The sequence below is a fragment of the Rhamphochromis sp. 'chilingali' genome (assembly GCF_963969265.1).
Source record: "Rhamphochromis sp. 'chilingali' genome assembly, chromosome: 12".
NCBI classification, from domain to species: domain Eukaryota; kingdom Metazoa; phylum Chordata; class Actinopteri; order Cichliformes; family Cichlidae; genus Rhamphochromis; species Rhamphochromis sp. 'chilingali'.
This window is the reverse complement of record NC_137939.1, coordinates 34,097,419-34,118,906: the sequence shown is the minus strand read 5'-3', so window position 1 is coordinate 34,118,906 and position 21,488 is coordinate 34,097,419. Positions and strand designations below refer to the sequence as shown.

The 21,488-nt window shown below is 42.4% G+C and overlaps 2 protein-coding genes across 2 annotated transcripts; one reads left to right on the top strand and one right to left on the bottom strand.

Annotated features, from left to right (window-relative positions):
• The first annotated feature begins 1,634 nt into the window (after positions 1 to 1,634).
• On the top strand, positions 1,635 to 11,122 carry pcsk1nl (proprotein convertase subtilisin/kexin type 1 inhibitor, like). Its single transcript, XM_080899406.1, has 5 exons — positions 1,635 to 1,754; positions 7,092 to 7,347; positions 7,632 to 7,875; positions 7,953 to 8,060; positions 10,137 to 11,122. Exons 1-5 carry the CDS (start codon positions 1,701 to 1,703, stop codon positions 10,537 to 10,539), a joined length of 1,065 nt encoding a protein of 354 aa, XP_080755532.1. The 5' UTR covers positions 1,635 to 1,700; the 3' UTR covers positions 10,540 to 11,122.
• Positions 11,123 to 15,261: 4,139 nt separating this feature from the next.
• On the bottom strand, positions 15,262 to 20,688 carry lhfpl4b (LHFPL tetraspan subfamily member 4b). Its single transcript, XM_080898702.1, has 7 exons — positions 20,087 to 20,688; positions 17,592 to 17,812; positions 17,241 to 17,445; positions 16,918 to 16,997; positions 16,694 to 16,841; positions 16,573 to 16,609; positions 15,262 to 16,495 (listed from the first exon to the last, which is right to left on the bottom strand). Exons 2-6 carry the CDS (start codon positions 17,808 to 17,810, stop codon positions 16,581 to 16,583), a joined length of 681 nt encoding a protein of 226 aa, XP_080754828.1. The 5' UTR covers positions 17,811 to 17,812; positions 20,087 to 20,688; the 3' UTR covers positions 15,262 to 16,495; positions 16,573 to 16,580.
• Positions 20,689 to 21,488: the final 800 nt, after the last annotated feature.

The following is a 21,488-nucleotide window of genomic DNA, read 5'->3' as shown; positions in this document are numbered from 1 at the left end:
GAAAGGTGAGAGCAGGGATTTTAAATGTTGATGCTTGAAGTCAAATGGCTAATGTTGAATGCTGAAAGAGAGGAATTCTGGAGTAACTGGATGAAGTGGTAGAGAAAGGGTTAAAGGAACAGAGGTAATGAGGTCATCATCATCAAGAAGAAAAGGAGAGTGAAGGCAAAGACAAGGCTTAAATGATGAAAGCTGAAGACGGAAGAATTTGGCGACAGTTCAGGGAAAAGACTGAGTGTTAGTGACGAGTTACTAGACAACTGAGAAAGTACAGCTGATGTGGTGAGAGAAACTGCCAAGAAGGTGTTCGGTGTATGCAAGAGGGCAGGAAGACTTGGTGGTGGAATGAGGAAGTACGGAAAGTGATGGAGGTGTAGAGGTCGAGCTGCAAAAGGATGTGAGCCAGGTTAGAGTGGTTAAGGATAGAGATGGAAGTGAATAGAGTGAGCTGAGAGGTTGTAAGGAATACTATGATGTGCTCAAGATTGAAGAAAATGAGAGAGGAGAAGTAATAGCAGAAAGTCAATGAATCTGGAATCTCAGAGGATTATTAGAGGAGGACGTGAGGGCAGCTGTAAAAAGGATGAAGATTGTGCTATAAAAACCCGGAGCAGGAAGTGTTTCTGTTAAAAGCTTCCTCCGTGGCTTTCTGCCCTTTGACAGGATCTCAGTTATTGGCTATAAATCTTCAGATGGATGTTCCAGTCAGCGAGCTGTTTTGGAGTGTTGCTGCTTTTCTTTTACGTTTGTTTTTATTTGTCTTCCAATCAAATGTTTCTGTGAAAAAAAGTGATCCTTCCTCTTCTTTTTCTTCTTCTTGGGTCAGTCTTCTCGTCTCCATCGGTGCATCTTTTGGTTCTTCTGTGTTTAGTCTGTTGTGTCCTTCTCTTCATCCTTAGCAACTTCCATATATCCTTCTCTCCTTGTTATGGAAATACATACTTCTTTGCTTTGGTTCTTATATTACCTGGTCCTTATCTCCTCGTTTATTTAATTCCTTATCTCTGTAGCTACTTCTTCCACACTATTTCTTATTTCTTTCCCTCGTCATGCCGCCCCTTATGTCCTAATCTTAATCCTTGCCCCTTTTTGTTTTATACACTTTATATCCTTTTCTCCTCGTGTCCTTTTCCCATTTTCCTCCCTCACCCCCTCTTTCCTATTTCTTGCATTCCCTTGTGTACTGATTTTCTTACTTGTCCCATTTCTTATTACCTTCCTTATCTTATTTATTTCCACTTTTTACATTTGTTTTCTCCTCCGTTGTTCCTTTGCCTCATTTCTGAAATTTTATTCCCGTATTTTATTTCCTTGTGTCCACATCGACCTCCTTACTTCAACTCCTTCCTTATGCCCTTACAGCCAAACTTATCTCTTTTTATGAACTTATCGCTTTCTGTGTCTTCTTATCTCCTTCCTTATGTCCTTCAATTATTTTTTTCTCCCACCTTATTCACTCCCATAATTCTTGGTTCTTCCATTTTTCATCACATCCTATTTTGTCCTCTGTCTTCTGTTATTATCTTATTCCATCTCAAAAGCTCTCCCTGTCGCCTCCTTCTCTTTCCTTTCTCCTCTCGCCTTCTGTCCTGAGTCATCGCTCCTCCCTCTCTCTGTTCCCTCCCCCCTTCCTCCCTTTTATCAGAGGAGTGTCTGCATCCTGCCTCAGTGTGTGTTTGTGTGTGTGCTCGGCCTGTAGCATGGCGTCTCTCGGCCTCCTGCTGCTCAGCACTGCTCTGATCCACACCACTCAGGTAAGGACGAGTCCCACCGACGGCACACACACATACAGAGAGAGAGAGAGCATGTTTACATATGTGTCGCATGTGTGTTTATCCAGCCATTCATCTCCACGGTGCTGCATCATCACGGTAACCTGACACTGATGCAAAACAATGTCACTGCTGTTTATCTTCTACCTGTCAGAGCACACACACACACACACACACACACACACACACACACACACACACACACACACACACACACACATCTGTATGTGTGCCTGTCTTCTGTTTTCTATTTCATTGATTAGGTATTGATTAACAGATGAGGGAAATCAGTGCAGAGAAACTGAGATGTTGTGAGGCTGCGGCATCTACGTGAAGATCAAACTGAGTTTTAGATGTTCGGAGAGAACCAGAACCAGGTCAGAACCAGGTCAGAACCAGGTCCAGGGTCTGCGTTTGGACCCTCAGATGCATCATTTCACCGTGGGTCCTCTCAAAGATAGCAGGACAATCATGAGTCTATTTTTGTGTGTGTGTGTGTGTGTGTGTGTGTGTGTGTGTGTGTGTGTGTGTGTGTGTGTGTGTGTGTGTGTGTGTGTGTGTGTGTGGGTAGCTGCTGTGTCAGGAAGAACATTTCGTTTCAGCTGCTGTCACCATAGCGACAGGAGACGGTTACCCACAGCAACACGGCCGTAGATTACACAAGATACAGCAGGTCTCCTGACACATAATGACTGCTCAGCGTGTGTGTGTGTGTGTGTGTGTGTGTGTGTGTGTGTGTGTGTGTGTGTGTGTGTGTGTGTGTGTGTGTGTGTGTGTGTGTGTGTGTGTGTGTGTGTGTGTGTGTGTGTGTGTGTGCACTGCTGTTCATTATTTGTGAGGACAGGGTTCGCTTCCCTGAGCATACAGACCTAAATGACTGAGCGATAATAGAGATGAGGTTTATTGTCTCTGAGGGAAAATTTATATTTGGTCTCACGGCGCTGTGACAATAAAGTTATGTAATCTTTATTCAGTATGTGCACAACAACACAACTGCACCTGTACTGCACACAGTGCTCACTTTGTTACCGAGGTTTAGACACTGACATCATCATCCTGGACTTTAATTTTTAAACATGTTGTAAAAGACTAACCGACAGATCCTGGCGTGGCGGTCTGTAGGTGATAAGCAGCTGTGTGCTGTCACCCGGGGGGAGTGTAAAACATGTACGGAACAGCTTACAACATGGGCTGCTCTTGTTCATGTCCTTGCTTTTGGTGCTCCTTCAGCTTAGAGAACAAATGTTGTTTACAAAGAACATCCTGAGCAAACCGTCAGTTCTCTGCTTTTACCTGCCCTTTTTCAATCTGACCTTTTCATGCTTATGATAAAGTGCTGCCATTCTCTTTACTGGTCTAGTCCAACAGCGTTCGACCTGTGCATAATGTCATGCGCTGTTAACTTTTTTGGGACTTATGGTCCCATTATGGTGTCCGTTTACATACCTGTTTGGCTACACAGACATATAGGTTGTGGGAATTCAACCAGCACGTTGATCGACATCAGTAACGTTATAGATACGTAGCTTCTATCTAACTACTACAGGGTAACGACTGAAAACAACACATACTGCTTAACCTTACTTCTGCTGAGACCCCTCACTTCCAGATAAATATGAGGGTTGTGATAATAAAGCTTGATTTTGTGTAAAAACAGTTAAAGAGTGGCTTATTTTGCCCATCTCCAGCATGACACATCTGCATGATTCAGTCCAAATTAATTCTTTTTGAACCTTTTACTGGGTCTTTATGCTGCCCATTAGTTCATCCTGTCTGACACAAGATCTTTTTGCTCCTCTCCCATTAAAAGCTTCTTCCTTCTTACTGTAGCGCCACAGAAATATGAAAAATATGATGATTCTTTCAGAGCTCAGGTTTCTTGGTTGCTTCACTTCCATGAGGAACAAAGTGACTTTCACAGTCATGATGAGTACCACAGACAGACAGAGCATAACTCTGAAACAAATGCATCTCATTAGAAATATGACTTTCTTTTTAAGGGTTGCGTGATCAGGTATCCAGGCAACCGAGAAACCTGAGCGCTGAAAAAACATCTAATACTATTTTAACCCAAACCATGATCTTTGTAATTCTAACCAGGTAAAGCTAACAAACCAGCAGGTCAGAATAAAAATAAACAGCAAATAAAAATGCGACCTCGGTCAGCTCACAGAGACGGTGTATTTTCATTGGATCATTGGATTGTGGGAACTATAGACTCTCCTGGCGCCCCTGCAGCCACCTAACATGGAATTATTTTGCTCTTTAACTTTGGAAGAACTTCACTTTTCTTTATAATCACGTTTCACCCATAGATGATTGTGGATTCAGGGTCTGAAAGATGGATGCAAGTGTCTTAAACATGCATTCTTTCCAATAGCCAGCAGGGGGAGACTCTTCAGGTCTCAAACCTCAGACTGGTTGTATTAAGTATATGTGAAATTGGACCTTTGCTTCATTGGTTTGTGACCTCAGTAAACATTGTCCTTGTGCGTTTATGATCTCAGTTAAGGCTTATTTATTGGTGTCAAATGGTAGGATAAAGCAGGGTGTAATTTGGACACCTGCCTCTTCTTTGGGAAGTTACGATGCTATGAGCTATCATCTTCCATGAAAATGGAATATCTGAGCAGAATCCATAACACATCTGCTGGACCTGTGTTTTTCCATACGGTGCTCAGTTCAGTCTGGAAAACGGTGAAAGATCATGATATGATGTGAAAATGTGGACATTTTGGCTTAATATGACTAAATTCTCCCTCCGTGCTGCACAGAAAGCAAAGAAAAGCTCTTTTTTAGGTTTTTATGCTGATGTTTTAATCTCCCAGAGCGCCGTGTCAGAGCTGCTCTAACGTTTGCAGAAAATACTGGATCCCACAGTGAGTCAGAGAGTTATTCTCCTCAGAGGGCTCATTACCTCCTCCTCCTTCATCTCTTCATCACGCCGCTGTCTCACCATCACACAGAGCCACAGATACAACCCTCCTCCTCTCCGGAATAAGCTGCTCTGCTGCAGGCGGAGACATATTATCATTGTAAATCAGTGTTAGTTCGAGAACTCTGACACATCTCGGCTGGAAATTAAAGCTGCTGCAGCAGGATGAACCCGGATCTGTCTGCTGCGATCGCCTGGCATGGAAGATTTAATCATCTCACAGTCAAAGCGACAGCTTCTTTCATGTGAAAGAAGCTGTTGAAGCATTTTTCTCTCATGCTTCCATTAATCCTGAGCAAAGATTGCTCGCAGCCTATTCAGACTCTTCATACTGAGGAGCAGTTTTAGGTACTTTACCCATGAGTCGCTCTATATCAGCGCAGATGCACTGATGTGTAACTGTCACTTAAGCATTAAACGTCACATCTGCCAACATATGTCTCCCAATGACGAGGATTAGCACATTTCATTCAGACACTTATGACAGAAAGATGCCTGCCTAGATTTAAGCAGAAGAGTTTAATTAGAGGTGATCATTTGGTTCATCATTCACTGAAAATAAGAGATGCACAGGAACTGGGAAGTGAAAAGTAAATATCCCCTTGGAGCCTAGAGGTTGATGCCAGGGGTGGAGGAGTGGAAACACCAGGTGGTGCTGCAGAATATATTACCAAATTTGGATGGCGTGTTCAGTACAAGCATGTTTGTGTGAGATGTAGCACAGATGTTTTTTAAAAATAGTAGATTTAAAGAATGTTTTATTTCTTAGTAAATGGTGGATATTTGTATGAAGCATGGTTAAAATTTGAAATAATGAAGTCAGAGCATGAAAAATGATCCCTGTGAGCCAAAGGCTCAGACTCCAGACTGCTCTAAATGCTCTGCCTTTTCCCCAGATGACACCACTGATATGGGATATCTCTAATATAGCTGTCTCCGACACAGCTCTGGCTATGAGCACAGATGTTTGGGAGGGGCAGCCAATCAGAAGAAAACTGGATAAAAGCACAGGAGAAATGAACTAAAACCAATATAAGATGAATGGTGATTATGGTGGCAAAGCTACTGTAATTGAGTATGAGAAGAAAAATATGGAGCTGTGAATCTGCAAGCTAGGTTCACCGTTATTACCACAAAGCCTTATTTATTATTAGCATAATTAGTTGAAAGCAGCTCAAAGAGCTTTTCACAGCAACGTGGTGGTGAGATCCATCTCAGTTGCACATCTAAGTGGTAACTGGAGTATTAATTGCGATGTGAATACTAAATAGAAGAACAATAATTTCTCAGTGCAATCATACAGCCAGCACTGCTGCTGAGTCACCGTAAGTGCAGCTCACTGATTAATATCACCGTGGTCTGAGAGTCTGATATAAATGCGATCACCCCGAGGCCTCAGACAGCTCATCGATAACCCTCTCGGCTGTCTTTCATCACTGCATCAGTCCTCCTCGGTCTCACACACACTCACTTAGGAACAGAAACTGCTGCGTCACATCTGTTCTCACACCTTTCCTTCCTTCTGTGAACATTTCGACACTTTGTGGAGAGGGAAAGTTAGCTTTCTATCATCCGCTCATTGGTTAAATCAAGATGAAAAGGAATTATTCTCTCTTAAGTAAGAATCTCATTGAAAGCAAATCAACCACAGGGAAATCGAACTCCTGACCTTCAGCACTAATGAATATTGAGTTAACTAACCGATTAACACTTTAAGGAGACTGCTTCAAAGATTTATAATGTTGACATCCAGGCACATGGAGAGAAGTCAGTTCACAACACAAGGACATGATTACATGTATACATGCATATTTTTTGTGGCTCTCTGATCACAGCTAGTTCATATCAGTGGTGCTACATCAAAGGAAAAGCTCTGTTTGCAATAACCTGATCAATATTTCTTGCTTTGTAAGACACAATCTGAAAGGACCGTAACCATGGAAACAACATCAAGATCTGTACGTCCTTGGTGCAGTTTTGCAGGGGACACAACGCTAATGTTTCAACCTCGTTTGCTTGGTGGGTGCTGCACGGATCAATATCGGGCACTCTGTTTTTCAGCTTCCACGTGCTCTGTATGCCGATGATGTTGACATGTTCACATATGGAGGAAAGAAGCTGAGCAATTAGCTGTTAATCTGCCACATATAATGGACAAAGTTTCAAATTAGCTCAAGTGAAAGGCAAGTATTTATGTTGGTGGTGATTATTTCATACCTTATTTAATATCGTATCTACCTGCTCAGTTACTGGAAAGGGAAATTAGCTACTCGCTAAATCTGACAGAAGGCATCTGTTCTTTCATGAGATGGATTTTATTTTTAATCCCTGAGAATAAAAATTTAAGCTTATCTAAGCTGTAACTTCTGGTCTGTCTCCCTCAGTCTCTACCTGCAGCTCGTGCTGGGGGCCACGGCCTGGATGTGTCAGTGGGTGGAGTCAGACGCCAGCGCAGAGACCTCCCTAACATGCTGCCTTATGAAGATCAGATGATGTCATATCCTGCCATGCAGGGAGGAGGCAGGGCCAATGACCTGTACTACCAATCAGATGACTGGAGGGGGAGGGGCTTGGACCAGGCACTGCAGCGATTGGTGGAGAGAGACCAGAGGAAGGAGCAGGAAGAGGAGCAGCGAGCGGGTTAGGAAACTTTAATCCTTTCTTTTATGTTTTTCTTGAGATTTTCATTTTCAGGGAAACTTTGTTTACTTTTTTTAGTGTTTTACATATGAACAAAAATTCTGACTTTGTTCTAGAAATGTTCATTCATTTATTGGTAAAAATACAATATTTTGTCTTTGTTTCCTCACATCACTTCAATTATTTCCATTGTAAACGTTTCTCCGTATCAGTTTATCATCAGTATATTTATTTAGGCGAAATTAAAACCAACTTCTAAGTACACCAATCAAATATGTCCACAGCCTACCTGGCAGCTCTGCTCCACCTACTGAGCGAGGCAGAGAGCGCAGGACTGGTCGGTCCGGGTGACGTGGAAGTGGTCGAGGAGGAGGAGGATGAGGAGGATGATCAGGGCCCCACAAGGGACTTCCAGGGTCCTGCTCCTGCAGACTACGATGAGACTGGAAGGGGGATGAGCATGGGGAGGCCCCGGGCCGCCTGGTGGGGCCTTGTGGAGCCCCAGCTTGCTCAGGCCCTGCTTGACAGGTAAATTTTAGTTTCATGCTGAGAATCTGTAGGAGACAGAAAAAGTAATCAATAATAATAAAGCATGATTTTCTCAGGATGGATCCCCGGCTCGCTCAGACGCTGCTGGAAAGAGCGAAACAGGAGAGACGTCAGCAGGCTGGACGAGTCGCATCAGGACTGAGCCGAGACCAGGAAACCCTGAGGTGAGCTCACCAATCTGTTAATGGATAAACGATGGATCAGTCCGCTCCACCTGCAGCTCTACAGAGTTCTTTTTTAAAATTCAGTCCACTGTAACTGTGAGTTTAATTATTAAATGAAAGTACTTTGAAAAGAAAGTTAAGAAATGGAGAGAAAGAATCAGAATATATTAAAACAATGTGAACAAAGTTTTAATTTAGCATGACTAATTACAGAATGAATGAGTTTTCTCTGAATGAAAGTTTTCCACCCTAAAATATTGAAATGTTTTGATTATTTTTAAGAGACATCTATATTTGTGTCCTCCTCTATTCACATATTAACACTTATTGAGAACATCCAAAGGTTTACAGGGAAACAGGGTTTCAAAGTGCTTTACAGAGACATTAAAAATCCAAAACAAATAAAAAGCATGATTTAAGATGGGAAAAAAGAAAGAAAGGAACAGTAGATAAAATCAGAACAGTAGATAAAATCAGTAGTTAAAATGTAACTTTTGAAATTTAAGCTTAAAAGTAAAACAGTGCTTTACAGGATTTGGTGCTTTAGTCAAATGCAGCTGAGAACAGGTGAGTCTTCAACCTGGATTTAAATAAACTGAGTGTTTCAGCTGATCTGAGGCTTTCTGGGAGTTTGTTCCAGATATAAGGAGCATAAAAGCTGAATGCAGCTTCTCCGTGTCTGGTTCTGACTCTAGGAACTGATAAAAGACCGGATCCAGATGACCTGAGGGATCTGGAAGGTTCATATTGGGTCAGGAGGTCACTGATGTATTTTGGTCCTAAACCATTCAGAGCTTTATAGACCAGCATCAGGACTTTAAAGTCTATCCTCTGACGGACAGGCAGCCAGTGTAAAGACCTCAGAGCTGGACTGATGTGGTCCACTTTTTTGGTCTTAGTGAGGACTCGAGCAGCAGAGTTCTGAATGAGCTGTAGATGTCTGACTGATTTTTTAGGTAGACCTGTAAAGATGCTGTTACAGTAATCAAGCCTACTAAAGATGAATGCATGGACTAGTTTTTCCAGGTCCTGTTGAGACATCAGATCTTTTATCCTTGATATATTCTTGAGGTGATAGTAAGCTGATTTTGTTATTGTCTTAATGTGTTTTTCTAAGTTTAGGTCTGCATCCATCACTACACCCAAATTTCTCGCCTGGTTTGTGGTTTTTAGATGTATAGATTGAAGTTCTCTGGTGACCTGTAATCGTTTTTCTTTGGCACCAAAGACTATTACTTCAGTTTGTTTTTGTTTAGCTGGAGAAAATTGTGGCACAACCAGTCATTAATTTCCTCAGTGCATTTACCAACAGCCTGTACAGGGCCTCGGTCTCCTGGTGACATTGTGATATATATTTGTGTGTCATCTGCATAGCTGTGATAGTTTATTTTGTTGTTCTTTATAATCTGTGCCAGTGGGAGCATGTAAATGTTAAACAGAGGGGGTCCCAAGATGGAACCTTGGGGAACTCCACATGTGATCCTTGTCTGCTCAGATGTGAAGTTACCTTTTGATACAAAGTATTTCCTGTTTTCTAAGTATGTTTTGAACCAGTTTAGATTGGTCCTAAACTGCACTGCTCTCTAAAAGACACACTTTGAAAACTAACTTAAAACATGATGCACGTAGCGCTGAATTATGTTAATCTCTATGATATTTAGTAGATATTGTTTATTTTTATTTTTAGTACATCAGGGACTGACTGTGACAATCCAGAGGATGTATTTCGTGTTTTTCAATCTTTTTTTTTTTTTTTTGACACACGTCAAGGCAAAAAGCAAAAAAATCTAAAGGCACACTTTGACTTCCCTGAAGACCATTTGGGAACTAATATCAGAAATGTTATTATTAATTATGTGTCTTCATTTGACTTGTTTCAGTTTTATACTTATTAGAAAATGTAAAACTGAACTTAATGATCCAATGATGTGCCCACAGCTGCTGAACCACCGACTCTTTATTTTATGATGTAAATTAATAGTATGATTTATTAATAAATTGCTTACTTATTTTGTTTAATAATATTATCAATAATAATAATAATAAATTCAAGATGGCCATGTATTCCCTCCTTAGGCGGATGGTTGCTGGGATACTCTCCAGCATCGGTCCTAACGGTGCCTCGGTCGCCTCCTCTGGTCGCAGAGCGAAGAGGGACCTGTCAGCGAAAGCACCTGAGCCTGTTAGCTCCGCCCACAGAAGAACCCGCCGTTCTCTTGACGATCTGGCTCCCCCTTCACCTAGCAACGACCCTCCCCTCCTCAGGGTGAAGAGGCTGGAGGATTACGACGGAGAGGAGCAAGGAGAGAAGCTGCACCCCCAGGTGGTCGGGCTGCAGAGGATGAAACGCATCGACACTACGTCAACAGGTGACGCAGAGGAACTGAATCATGGGAGTCGTAGGCGCCGGAGGAGAGCTGCTCTGAACTACGACCCACAAATATTGGTTGATCAGATTCTGGAGTACATGAGGGAGTAAGGAGTAGAGAAAAGAGTATACGTTGTCATTCAGGTTTTTATTTGTGCAGCTTTTTCATTTGTTCCTGCTGCTTTCGTGAACATTTATCAAGTTGTTTGTTGTAAAAATGAGGAGAAATGTCAAACAGATGGAAAAGGATAAAACGGTTCCGTTTGTGCGAGTCTTTAAAACACTACATTTCCCATGAGCCTCAGCAGGCATTGTTCCAGCACATTCAATGAACCAAAATCTAAAAATTCACCGGAATCAAATTTGTGAAAAGAAACTTCTTTCTCAAGCTCTCCGATTGGCTGATAATCTACTGCAATGGTCTCTGGGGCTTGTAGTTAGACTCATTACTGTAATGTGGTTACATTGTTACAGGTTCGCCATTAAATCGAGCTTCTTTCCTTCAAAAAAGATGGAGAGATGGTGGAAAGTGGTAATAACCTTGGCAATGGCTCATCAGCTATGTGATCAATACGTTCTCGTTGTGTTCCTGTACTTCAGCTTGTGATGATTCGTCTGTCTGTGGTGAAATTTTGATTCATGTCACACTCAGAAATAAAGTCGGTAAAGTCGACCTTCACTGCCGCCTGCTGTCTGTTTTTGTCCCCACCAAAGACGGACGTATCCTGTGGTTGTCGAAAGGGAGAACAGTGTAGGACCTGTAATTGTTCTAATGGCCAGCAGGGGGAGTCTGATCTGCTTGCAAAACAGTCCGATTGTGTTGAGGTCTATGGGAAAATTACCCTACATCTTCTTTAAACTTTAACCTCACTATTCAGTCGTCTGGTGAGTTTATAGGTTGAGATGGCAGTTTCGGATCTTATCTGATAAAAAAAAAAAAATCTTGTTCATTTAATCAATTATGGGTCACATTGGTGTGAAAAAATGACACTTTTATCACAGTCTTCACACCCCAAGTACTCTGAATTTAAGTTAATAAATATGAAACAATCATTCTGACTTAACTGTTTGAAATATATACACAAAACAGTTTGGCTATAATATCATTAAAACAAACAGCACATCTTTTTGATTATTCTGTTTCAGGTAAGTAAATTAACTAGGTTAAGTCTTTCCCAACTTTGTTCATCAAACCTTTGGAGGTCCAGATCACATAATTTTCAACTTCCCATTTCTGGGAAAAGTCAAATCCAGGGTACAGAAATAACTCATTCCACTTAACAGCTTTGTTACATTTTAATAAAACATTGAAACAGAAAAACTTTTGAATCATTCCAAAAAACAGTTTTCCAATAAACACATGTCTGGTCTATGGGGGAAAAAAATAAGTTAAACTGAATCTAATAAAGACACAGCATAATCTCATTAACAACAAAAACATTTTAAACACAGAAGGGAACACATTTATTCATGTACCTTACAGGTCAAAGGTCATGCTGACAGCAAACACTAATGCTCTCCATCAGTTTTATCTCTGTGGTTAGCTGAGCTTAGCACAAAGAACCGCGCTGCATCTGAAATCCCATACCCAACTCTAACCTACTCCCGTACAGACACTCAGTATGTGTGACAGTATGTCATTCACATGTGTGTTTATGCCTACCAAAGTGAACTCTTACAGGTTTATATACACACTCGTGTGCATGAATGTCATGGTAATTTGGGGCTTTTATTTACTTCTTTAAGCTGCTCTTTTTACAGGGTGGGATGATTGTCCAGCATACATCTTTAAAGATTAAAGAAAATGTTCTTAATTCAAAAAGTATAGATACAGGCTCAAATAGTAACAAACACTTAAAAGATTTTATATAATCTTCATCAACCTACTAAAAGAAACTTGAGAAGCCGTAGTCAAGGATGTTACAATGTTCAGGAACAACCCAAGAGCCTCAAGCCTGCCATGGACTAGAAACTGGTACGCCAACATCACTGTCCACAGTGGAGTAAGTTTTACATTGCCGTGGACTGAGAGGCTACCTACCAAGAAAGAAACCCCCACCCAAAATCAACACCTTCAAGCTCCTCTGAAAGTTGCTGCTGATCAAACAGACAAATTTTATGGTCAGATGACACAAAGATTGAGCTATATGGCAACAATGATAAGGGATATATGTCTGGAGGAGCAATAGTGAGGCTTTCAAACCTAAGAACACTGTACCACCTGTGCTCTGGGGCTGTTTTGCTGCCAGTGGTACTAGAATAATGAAGAATTGCCATTTCAAAATGATTGACTTGGACACAGCTGGACATTCTAGCAAACACACAACAAAACTGGCTTTGGGATGGATAAAGCAGACTAACATTAAGGTCCCAACCAATATATATGAACGATTGGTCAACTATGAGCCTGTATGACTCTGTAGATTAGGGAAAAACAATAAATAAATTCAAACTTATGTTTTAACAGTCATTAAAGACGTATGCTGTATGATCATTTGATGAAACGAACATTTCAAAGAAATTATTACAGATGAGCGTATATAAACTTCTGACCTTGACTGCTCATTTACATTGAGACTGAATGGTTATTGCACAAGTTGTTGGTTAGTAAATAATTTAGATTTTATCCTAATGAATAGATTATTTCAGATGCAGCGCTTAAGCGTGTTAGCTAGAAAGGGAATCAAAGAGGTTTAGTTGACTAAAGAAGCTAGCTAGACATGAAGGGTAATGTATACTAACAATCCATCTAGTACTATTAATCCTGTAGGAGCACTTTATTCATTTAAACACCTTAAGCTAACACAAATCTAAATGAACTCGTAGCTAACTCAAAGCAAGCTAACCTAGCTAAAAATCAGGCTGGAAGCATAGGCTTATATCATAAAGCTAATGGTAACTTCATTCTGACTCCTAATGACAAACTGTTAGATGATATGGTATACAATGTAAATAAGACATTTATTCATGCTGAATACATTAGTGGTAGAAGCCACTGCTATCTAGGACATATTTAAGATAAATCTGGCTATGCTAGCCAACAGTCTCCCTTGCTTCTAGTGCTTGTGCTAAGCTAGGTTAACCACTTTGATTAAAACAATTTTTTACTTAATAAATGCTGAAAAATGACATAAGATGATTTTATACAACATAGGACCACTGATCTTCAGACCAAACATATTGTCACAGCAGCCCTCTCCTTTTATTCTTTAACCTTTTTAAAACCTAAATCCATCAAAGTGACCTGCCGTCACTTTTACATTTAAGTGGGTCTATTTAGCTCATTCCCATCTCCATATTTTCAAATGGTGCTCCACACAAGTCCCTAAAGGTTGAGCTAAGAGAAAAATGAGTACTCTAAATAGTACATATGTCTGTGAAGGTTCTCAGTCATCCAGGTCATCGTAGTCAAAGGAGCTTGCAAAGAAAAGCGTCTGGACTTCTTTAAGTTACTTGAAGACGTTTCACCTCTCATCCAAGAAGCTTCTTCAGTTCTAAGGTCAAATGGTGGAGAGTCCCAGATATAAACCTAGTGGGAGTATCCCTCCACAGAGGGACAAAAGGACCCCCTGATGATCCTCTAATCGCCTGAGCCAAGGTGTGAAACTGGGTGTGGGTCCCAATCAGCCAGAGTTTCGGGTGAGTTCATTGTGAAACCTGGCCCCACCTTATCATGCGAATTCCTGAGATCAGATGGCCCAGGATGTGAGTGGGCGTTAAGGCGTCTGGGAAGGGATCTCAAAACTGGATTATAGATGGCAGAGAGTTGGTGTCGTAAACCCCCGCCTCTGTTCAAAGATGGTCGCTCACAGTGGACATAGATGGCTTCTTTCACTCCTCTTTCAAACCATCTGTCCTCTCTGTCCAAAACGTGAACATTGGCATCCTCGAAAGAGTGACCTTTGTCCTTAAGATGCAGATGGACTGCTGAGTCTTGTCCTGTGGAGGTGGCTCTTCTGTGTTGTGCCATGCGCTTGTGAAGTGGATGGTCTCTCCAATGTAGAGGTCTGAGCATTCCTCGCTGCACTGTACTGTACATTGTACATTGTACTGTACACTGTACAGCATACACCACATTGTTAAGTCTGTGTTTTGGCGTTTTGTCTTTCGGGTGAACCAGTTTTTGTCTGAGTGTGTTGCTAAGACAAAAACTGGTTCACCCGAAAGACAAAACACCAAAACACAGACTTAACAATGTGGTGTATGCTGTACAGTGCAGCGAGGAATGCTCAGACCTCTACATTGGAGAGACCAAACAGCCACTTCACAAGCGCATGGCACAACACAGAAGAGCCACCTCCACAGGACAAGACTCAGCAGTCCATCTGCATCTTAAGGACAAAGGTCACTCTTTCGAGGATGCCAATGTTCACGTTTTGGACAGAGAGGACAGATGGTTTGAAAGAGGAGTGAAAGAAGCCATCTATGTCCACTGTGAGCGACCATCTTTGAACAGAGGCGGGGGTTTACGACACCAACTCTCTGCCATCTATAATCCAGTTTTGAGATCCCTTCCCAGACGCCTTAACGCCCACTCACATCCTGGGCCATCTGATCTCAGGAATTAGCATGATAAGGTGGGGCCAGGTTCCACAATGAACTCACCCGAAACTCCGGCTGATTGGGACCCACACCCAGTTTCACACCTTGGCTCAGGCGATTAGAGGATCATCAGGGGGTCCTTTTGTCCCTCTGTGGAGGGATACTCCCACTAGGTTTATATCTGGGACTCTCCACCATTTGACCTTAGAACTGAAGAAGCTTCTTGGATGAGAGGTGAAACGTCTTCAAGTAACTTAAAGAAGTCCAGACGCTTTTCTTTGCAAGCTCCTTTGACTCTAAATAGTACAGCGAATACGCTTGGCTCATGCACACTGATTTGTGGCACTGATTTGCAAAGGACTTCATTCTTCAGCGAACAAAACATGGACACTTAACTACCAAGCAAGACCAAATTTAAGGGTAGAATAATACTGTCTAACAATTGTGCTTCTCATCAGTGCTGGGCCACACGTTCATCTTGAAATCTGCGGGGAAGTCACAGGGATTACCTTTACAACATCATGTTTAACATGAATATTCAACACCATTAGTTAGTTAATGTAGCTTAAAAGTCAAACAAAAAGCAACAGTATAACAAGTTTCATATTAACATAAAGCCAGTCTAAATGGAAAGACAGTGGCGGGGATACAGTTTCACCCCCAAAATATCAGATTTAACATATCAACTCTAGGCTGTTAACTGGAGTTTTAACTTTTACCTACAAAGCAGATTTTTTTTCTTTCTTCTACAACTTTTGTAAATTTTAAAAGCTGCAGAAACAGTTACTAAACTGTCTTAATCATAAGGCTTGATGGACCATAAGATAAAGCTGATACTAAGCTAAAAGGATGGCTTGACAGAACAGGAAGTCAGTAGAGAAATCTAAGACTTTCCTTCAATTTGCTGACTTAAGTTTTTCCAGAAAATATCCCAAATATATTTTAATTTAATGCGTGGGACGAATTTGTTTCTGCTTTAAAGTTGTCCTGATTGATTGCCACACTGTGTAGAAATGTTACTATGTAGTAATCTATTAATTGTGCTCATCCAGTACCAACACTTCATTTTGCTCCCAGTGGTTAGTTAAATAAATAAATTTTTAAAAAAATCACCTGCAACTCAAACGACCTGTGCTGACGGCATCTATTGGAGGTGGGTCCAGCCTGCTGACACAGCTGTTATGACGGTATCACTAATATGAGAGTGAAGATAAAAACTGGAGGTCTAAAAGGGGCTTAGTTCTCCTTTGATTTACTCCATCTTGCTCGTTTTCTCACCATTTTTCTTCAACTGAACAGCGACCGAATGTCCCGAACACCGACCTCACCACCGCAGAGCCTCTTTCCTCCTGTTGTTACATTCCTCTGTTCAACACTAAACAACTCCTCCTGGAAACATCATGCAGCAATGAACGATTGCAGCTGAAGGAGACAGTCGTGCCATGAAATGCAGAAACAGATGATGATGATGATGATGGAGGATGAAGAGGTTGGGCGGAGTTGAAGAAATGAAGACCGAACATCCCTAAGAGAGAGTAAAAAGAAATAAATATCTGAGGCTTTAAAGACAGAAGACTAGTAAAACATAAAGAAGATACTCACCTGCTGATTCATGCTGTCATCAGCAGACCTGCGGTCACTGCAGCAATGAAAAAAAGAGTCTTAGTATGAAACTGTGAAGTTAACTCGTCAGATGAGTTTACCCCCTTACCCCCACACTCACATTCCTGGGTATCTGGTGGAAGTAGGGCGTCCTGTCTGTTGGCGAGGACGAAGGCCAGTGTGGCCAAGATGGCATAATCAAGAACTCCCAGGATGGCCAGAATGTAGGCCCAGTGAACTGAGCAGTTACCTGGAGAGAAGCTGCCCACCTGGAGACAGATTCACGATTAAGGACATCAGTGTGATAAAACACCCAGAAGCAAAACGATCAATCAGAATCCTCACCGAGTCTCCGCACAGAGCTTTCATCTCCTGACTCTCCCATGAGTCAGGAAACAGAAGACACGCCAACGCCAGACAGAAACCTGCAGAGACAAGAAAATACTGAAAAGCTGACCTGTACAGGCAGAGAGAAGAACTACAGAAACACTGTCCTCTAAAATAAAACTAGTGTCTGACCAAGCAGCAACCTCCAGCCTGGTGAATCAAGCCAAATGCAAAAATAACCATGAGCTGCAGTTCTGCTCTCTTCTAGCTGCAGAAAAACGACCACGGCAGTGACCAAAGTGTTAATGTTTGGGATTCAATGACCCATCAACATGACTAACCTGCAGTCAGCTGCAGCCAGGCGCAGATCTTGTAAACCGTTGCGGCGCTGCAGAACCTGAAGAGACAGAGACAGAGGACGCTGGTCCACACCGCCAACAGAGACACTCCCACCAACACCGCCACCGACTGCAAGGACGGCAGTGGAGACAGAGTGGACAGACCACCGTGACAGTCTGGGACCGGCCAGTCTGACTCCATGCACACCTACACACAGGGATACATGAACACACATTAAAGTGATCAGGTAAGCTATTTGATAATCCATCTGTGTGCAGGTGTAACATGTGTACATACAAATACAGAAACCCCTAAAAGATCCAGCTGTGGATTGGACAGGCACCGTTTCTCACCTCAAACAGTCCCAGTGTGCCGCTGGGTGGCTCTGGTCCTGCCTGCTGTGGGCGAACGTCTGTGGTGCAGATCCAGGACGGCTGCACCAGGATAACCACCTGGATGATGGCAAAGCAGAGAGTGCAGACGGCCCAGAGGACGCCAACGGCCCGGGCGCTCCGCACAAACTCAGTCTGGTACAGGCGGGAAAGGTCGGCAAGGCTGGGAGACACCAACATCACTGAGAAAGAGACACGTTTGACCATGACGAGAAAAATGTCTGTAGACTTTCTTAAACAACCTGCAGATTCTTTTACTGTCCTAATCCTTCTGTAATGGGGAAGTCTTTAGGACCCAGGGGACCCAATGGAGGGTATAAAAGAGGAAGTAGCAGCAGGTGCTCTTCATTTCCACTGACGAGGGGCTGTGAACAATGGTTGTGTGAGTAGGTGAAGAGCCTGAGAAGTTTTAATTGTCTGCTACACAAACAGTTGTTGTAAACCTCTACAGCAGAGGTTCGAGGTACAGGCTGTTTTTCTTTTAGTGTTTTTTTTTTTAAAATTTGTTGAAATGTATTTGATGTTTATTGTATTTTATGTTTTAGTAGTGATTTTCACAAGATAAGCCAAGATAAGCCAGGTGTGCAGCAAACACAGTTGTCTGCTGGAGGTATGTTAACTTAATATATTTGACATTAAAAAAAAGTATATTGATGCACTATAATCTAATTTATATTGTATTGCCTCCTGCAGGGCAGGCTGCACATGTGAATTTGTCGCTGTTTTTTTTCCCTCCTTCTCCTTGTTGTTGTGTTTTTGGTTTTGGTAGGGTCACCTTTTAAAACTGTTTTTTTTTTTTTTATGCCGGGTTTGTTTTTATTTCTACTGGGCTGGTGCAATATTAGTCGGGCAATGTGCAATCCCTGAGTGGGACTCTTACCTTAGGGGAATTAGGATCTTTAGAGGTGCTCTGTGTGGATTTGCAGTGAATAAGTTTTTATTAAGAGTGATTTTTAGTGCCACCGATTATTGCCTGAACTAGCACTTAGTGCATGCGATAAGTGTTCTGTTGGGCTCGTATTTATTTGGGGTGGATTTGTTTCTTTTAAAGCAACGAGCATCTGGGACCGCCAAGGGAGAGCAAGCCCTCAGGTGATAGTTGCATTGCTGGCAGGTTGCACCAATAACACTATCTTGTGGTCGTTAGTGACCTTTTTACCATTTTGATGTTTTAGGCCTTTTGCAAACCCTTTGTGTTCTTTTAAAATAATAAATGTTAACATATCTGACTGAAAAAAAAATTTAAAAAAAAAAAAAAGAAAAACAGCCTGTACCTCGAACCTCTGCTGTAGAGGTTTACAACAACTGTTTGTGTAGCAGACAATTAAAACTTCTCAGGCTCTTCACCTACTCACACAACCATTGTTCACAGCCGCTCGTCAGTGGAAATGAAGAGCACCTGCTGCTACTTCCTCTTTTATACCCTCCATTGGGTCCCCTGGGTCCTAAAGACTTCCCCATTACACTTCCAAGGCGCTTCGTGCCAGCTCTGCTACCCTGAAACCTGGAATTTTTTACCGTGGCAGGACGGTTGCATGGTAAAAAGTACAAAGTCTGTGTAATGTTAGATTATGCCAACGCGAAAAGACCTGTGAATCGTATTTATATTGTGAGGTGAAGACGTCCAATAGATCCTAAAGACTGACAATCAAGCAGAGACCAATGTGAAGACAAAACTAATACAAACTGAACTACGTTAGACCTTCGATTACTTTAAAAGGCTTATAATCAGATTTTATTACAGCATCGTACTCGCCACTGTTTCCTTCACCGTAGGTTCAAAACATATCAGCAGATTATAGCACGAAATGGAAAATGCTCTATTAAAAAAACCTGCATCCTTTCATAAATGATAGTCCGGTGTATTATCTGCTAAAGGCGGCAGCAGGGAGGAAGTCTTAACATAAAATCCTCCACTCCAGTCACTGTACCTGCACAACGTGAATGAGAGGTGGAGACAGGTGTAGCGGCAGGAGCTCTACCTGAGATTTTCGGCTGTGCAGGCTCAGGGAACAGCTATGATTGGCACATGTAGGCACGTGGTCAGGTGCTGATTACGGGAGCGCGTGCATTTATGGGAAGCCAAAATCGTGTTCGAGATTTAAAATTCGATTAATCGTGAAGCCCTAGATGCACAGACGGAGCATCAGTGAATCACAGAGGCACAGGGGGAGTCTCGCTCTGCATCATCTCTCTGCAACAATGAGCGCAGACACCGACGCTCAGGACAGCCTGCAGAGAAATTCTGCAAGGACCAAGTGGGGAAAACCGGGGTTGATACCGAGAACACGAAAAGCTGCAGAATCAAAGCGACCGACAGCCAATCAGCGGCCGATAAATACCAGATCACCTACAGACTAACGTCACATCATCACCCCGTGATTTACCGAGCACAGAAACGGCACGAGCCGCAGCCGTATTCATCCGGTAAAAAGAGAAAAACGGCATCAACCAACCTGCAGCGTGAGGAGCTCCACCTGTCTGTCTGTGCACCTGTCTGTCTGCGGGATGAGCTCCACCTGTCTGTCTGCCGGATGAGAGGATGCTGCAGCAGCAGGGAGGGGGCGGTCTCCTCTACATCCCCGGATGTGGAGCTTCCGCTGTAAACAATAATCTGCTGATCAATAAGCGGACGGAGAAACACGAACAACAGACGAGCCTCCACACTCCACACTCGGTCGTTTGTAATGAGCTGCGCCTCCTACAGGAGGACTGAGGAGCTGCAAGAGGACTGAACGTTCACTTTGATTCATCTCGCATCTCTCACCAATTTACAACAAGAGGGGGGAAAGATGTGAGCAGCAAATGGCTCATTTTACCTTCTTTATGCGTCTGTTGATTTGCACCAATGCATTCTATTCTGTAAAGGTGCATGACTGAATGCAAAGGTCATTCCTCTGTACTACTTAAAAGAAGTACGCAGCAGCAATAACATCCCTGACTTGACTCTGGTCGTGTTAAGGAGCCGGAAGTGACCATATCTGAATGAGAGGGAGGAGAGGGTGTGTTTAGCAATTTCCCATGAATGCATCTCTCACGTCTGCTAATCTGAAATAAAATACAGGCATGTCATCTCACTCATATAGACTTCTTGGCTGGTCTCTGCCTCACAGCAAAAGATGTCATTTGACAGATAATTTGTAATTCAGTTGCTTCAAACAGGGAAGAGAGGTCTAAATCACTGACTTCATTCAGCAGAGGTGAGCCCTGGCATAAATGAAGTGACCGTATTAGTAACCTCAGTGTGCTTTGTAGTGCAGGGCAACATCAGAGGGTGAACCCCAATGATCAGTCGATCATGTGAACAAGACGTTGTGAGATGGAAGAACTCATTTTGAACAGTAAGAGAACCTCCATCTGAACCAGGCTCTGGGAGGGGCAGGCATCAGCTGAGATGGGTTGGAGGTGAGAGGAAAGAGAGAGGACAAACTACAGGACAGAGGACATGTTGTAATAATGTATAAACAGCTCATAGCAGCGTAGCTCCTCTCTAACTATGAGCTTTGTAGAAAGAAACATTTTAAACCTAATCTTAAAAGTAGAGAGAAGCTGGAAAACTGGGAGCTGGTTCCACAGAAGAGGAGCCTGAAAGCTAAAGGCTCTGCCTCCCATTCTACTTTAAATACTCCACAAGTAAGCCTGCAGTCTGAGAGCAAAGTGTTTGGCTAGGATACTAAAAGGTCTTTATGATATTCAAGACCTTGAGGGAAAGGATTTCAAATTAAATTCTGGATTTAACTAAGAGCCAATGAGAAGCCAATATAGGAAAAAGATTCTCAGTGTTTCGCTGCAGATCTGGATTAACTGAAGGCTTTTCGGGGAGCGACCTGCTAACCTGATATTGACATAATACAGAGC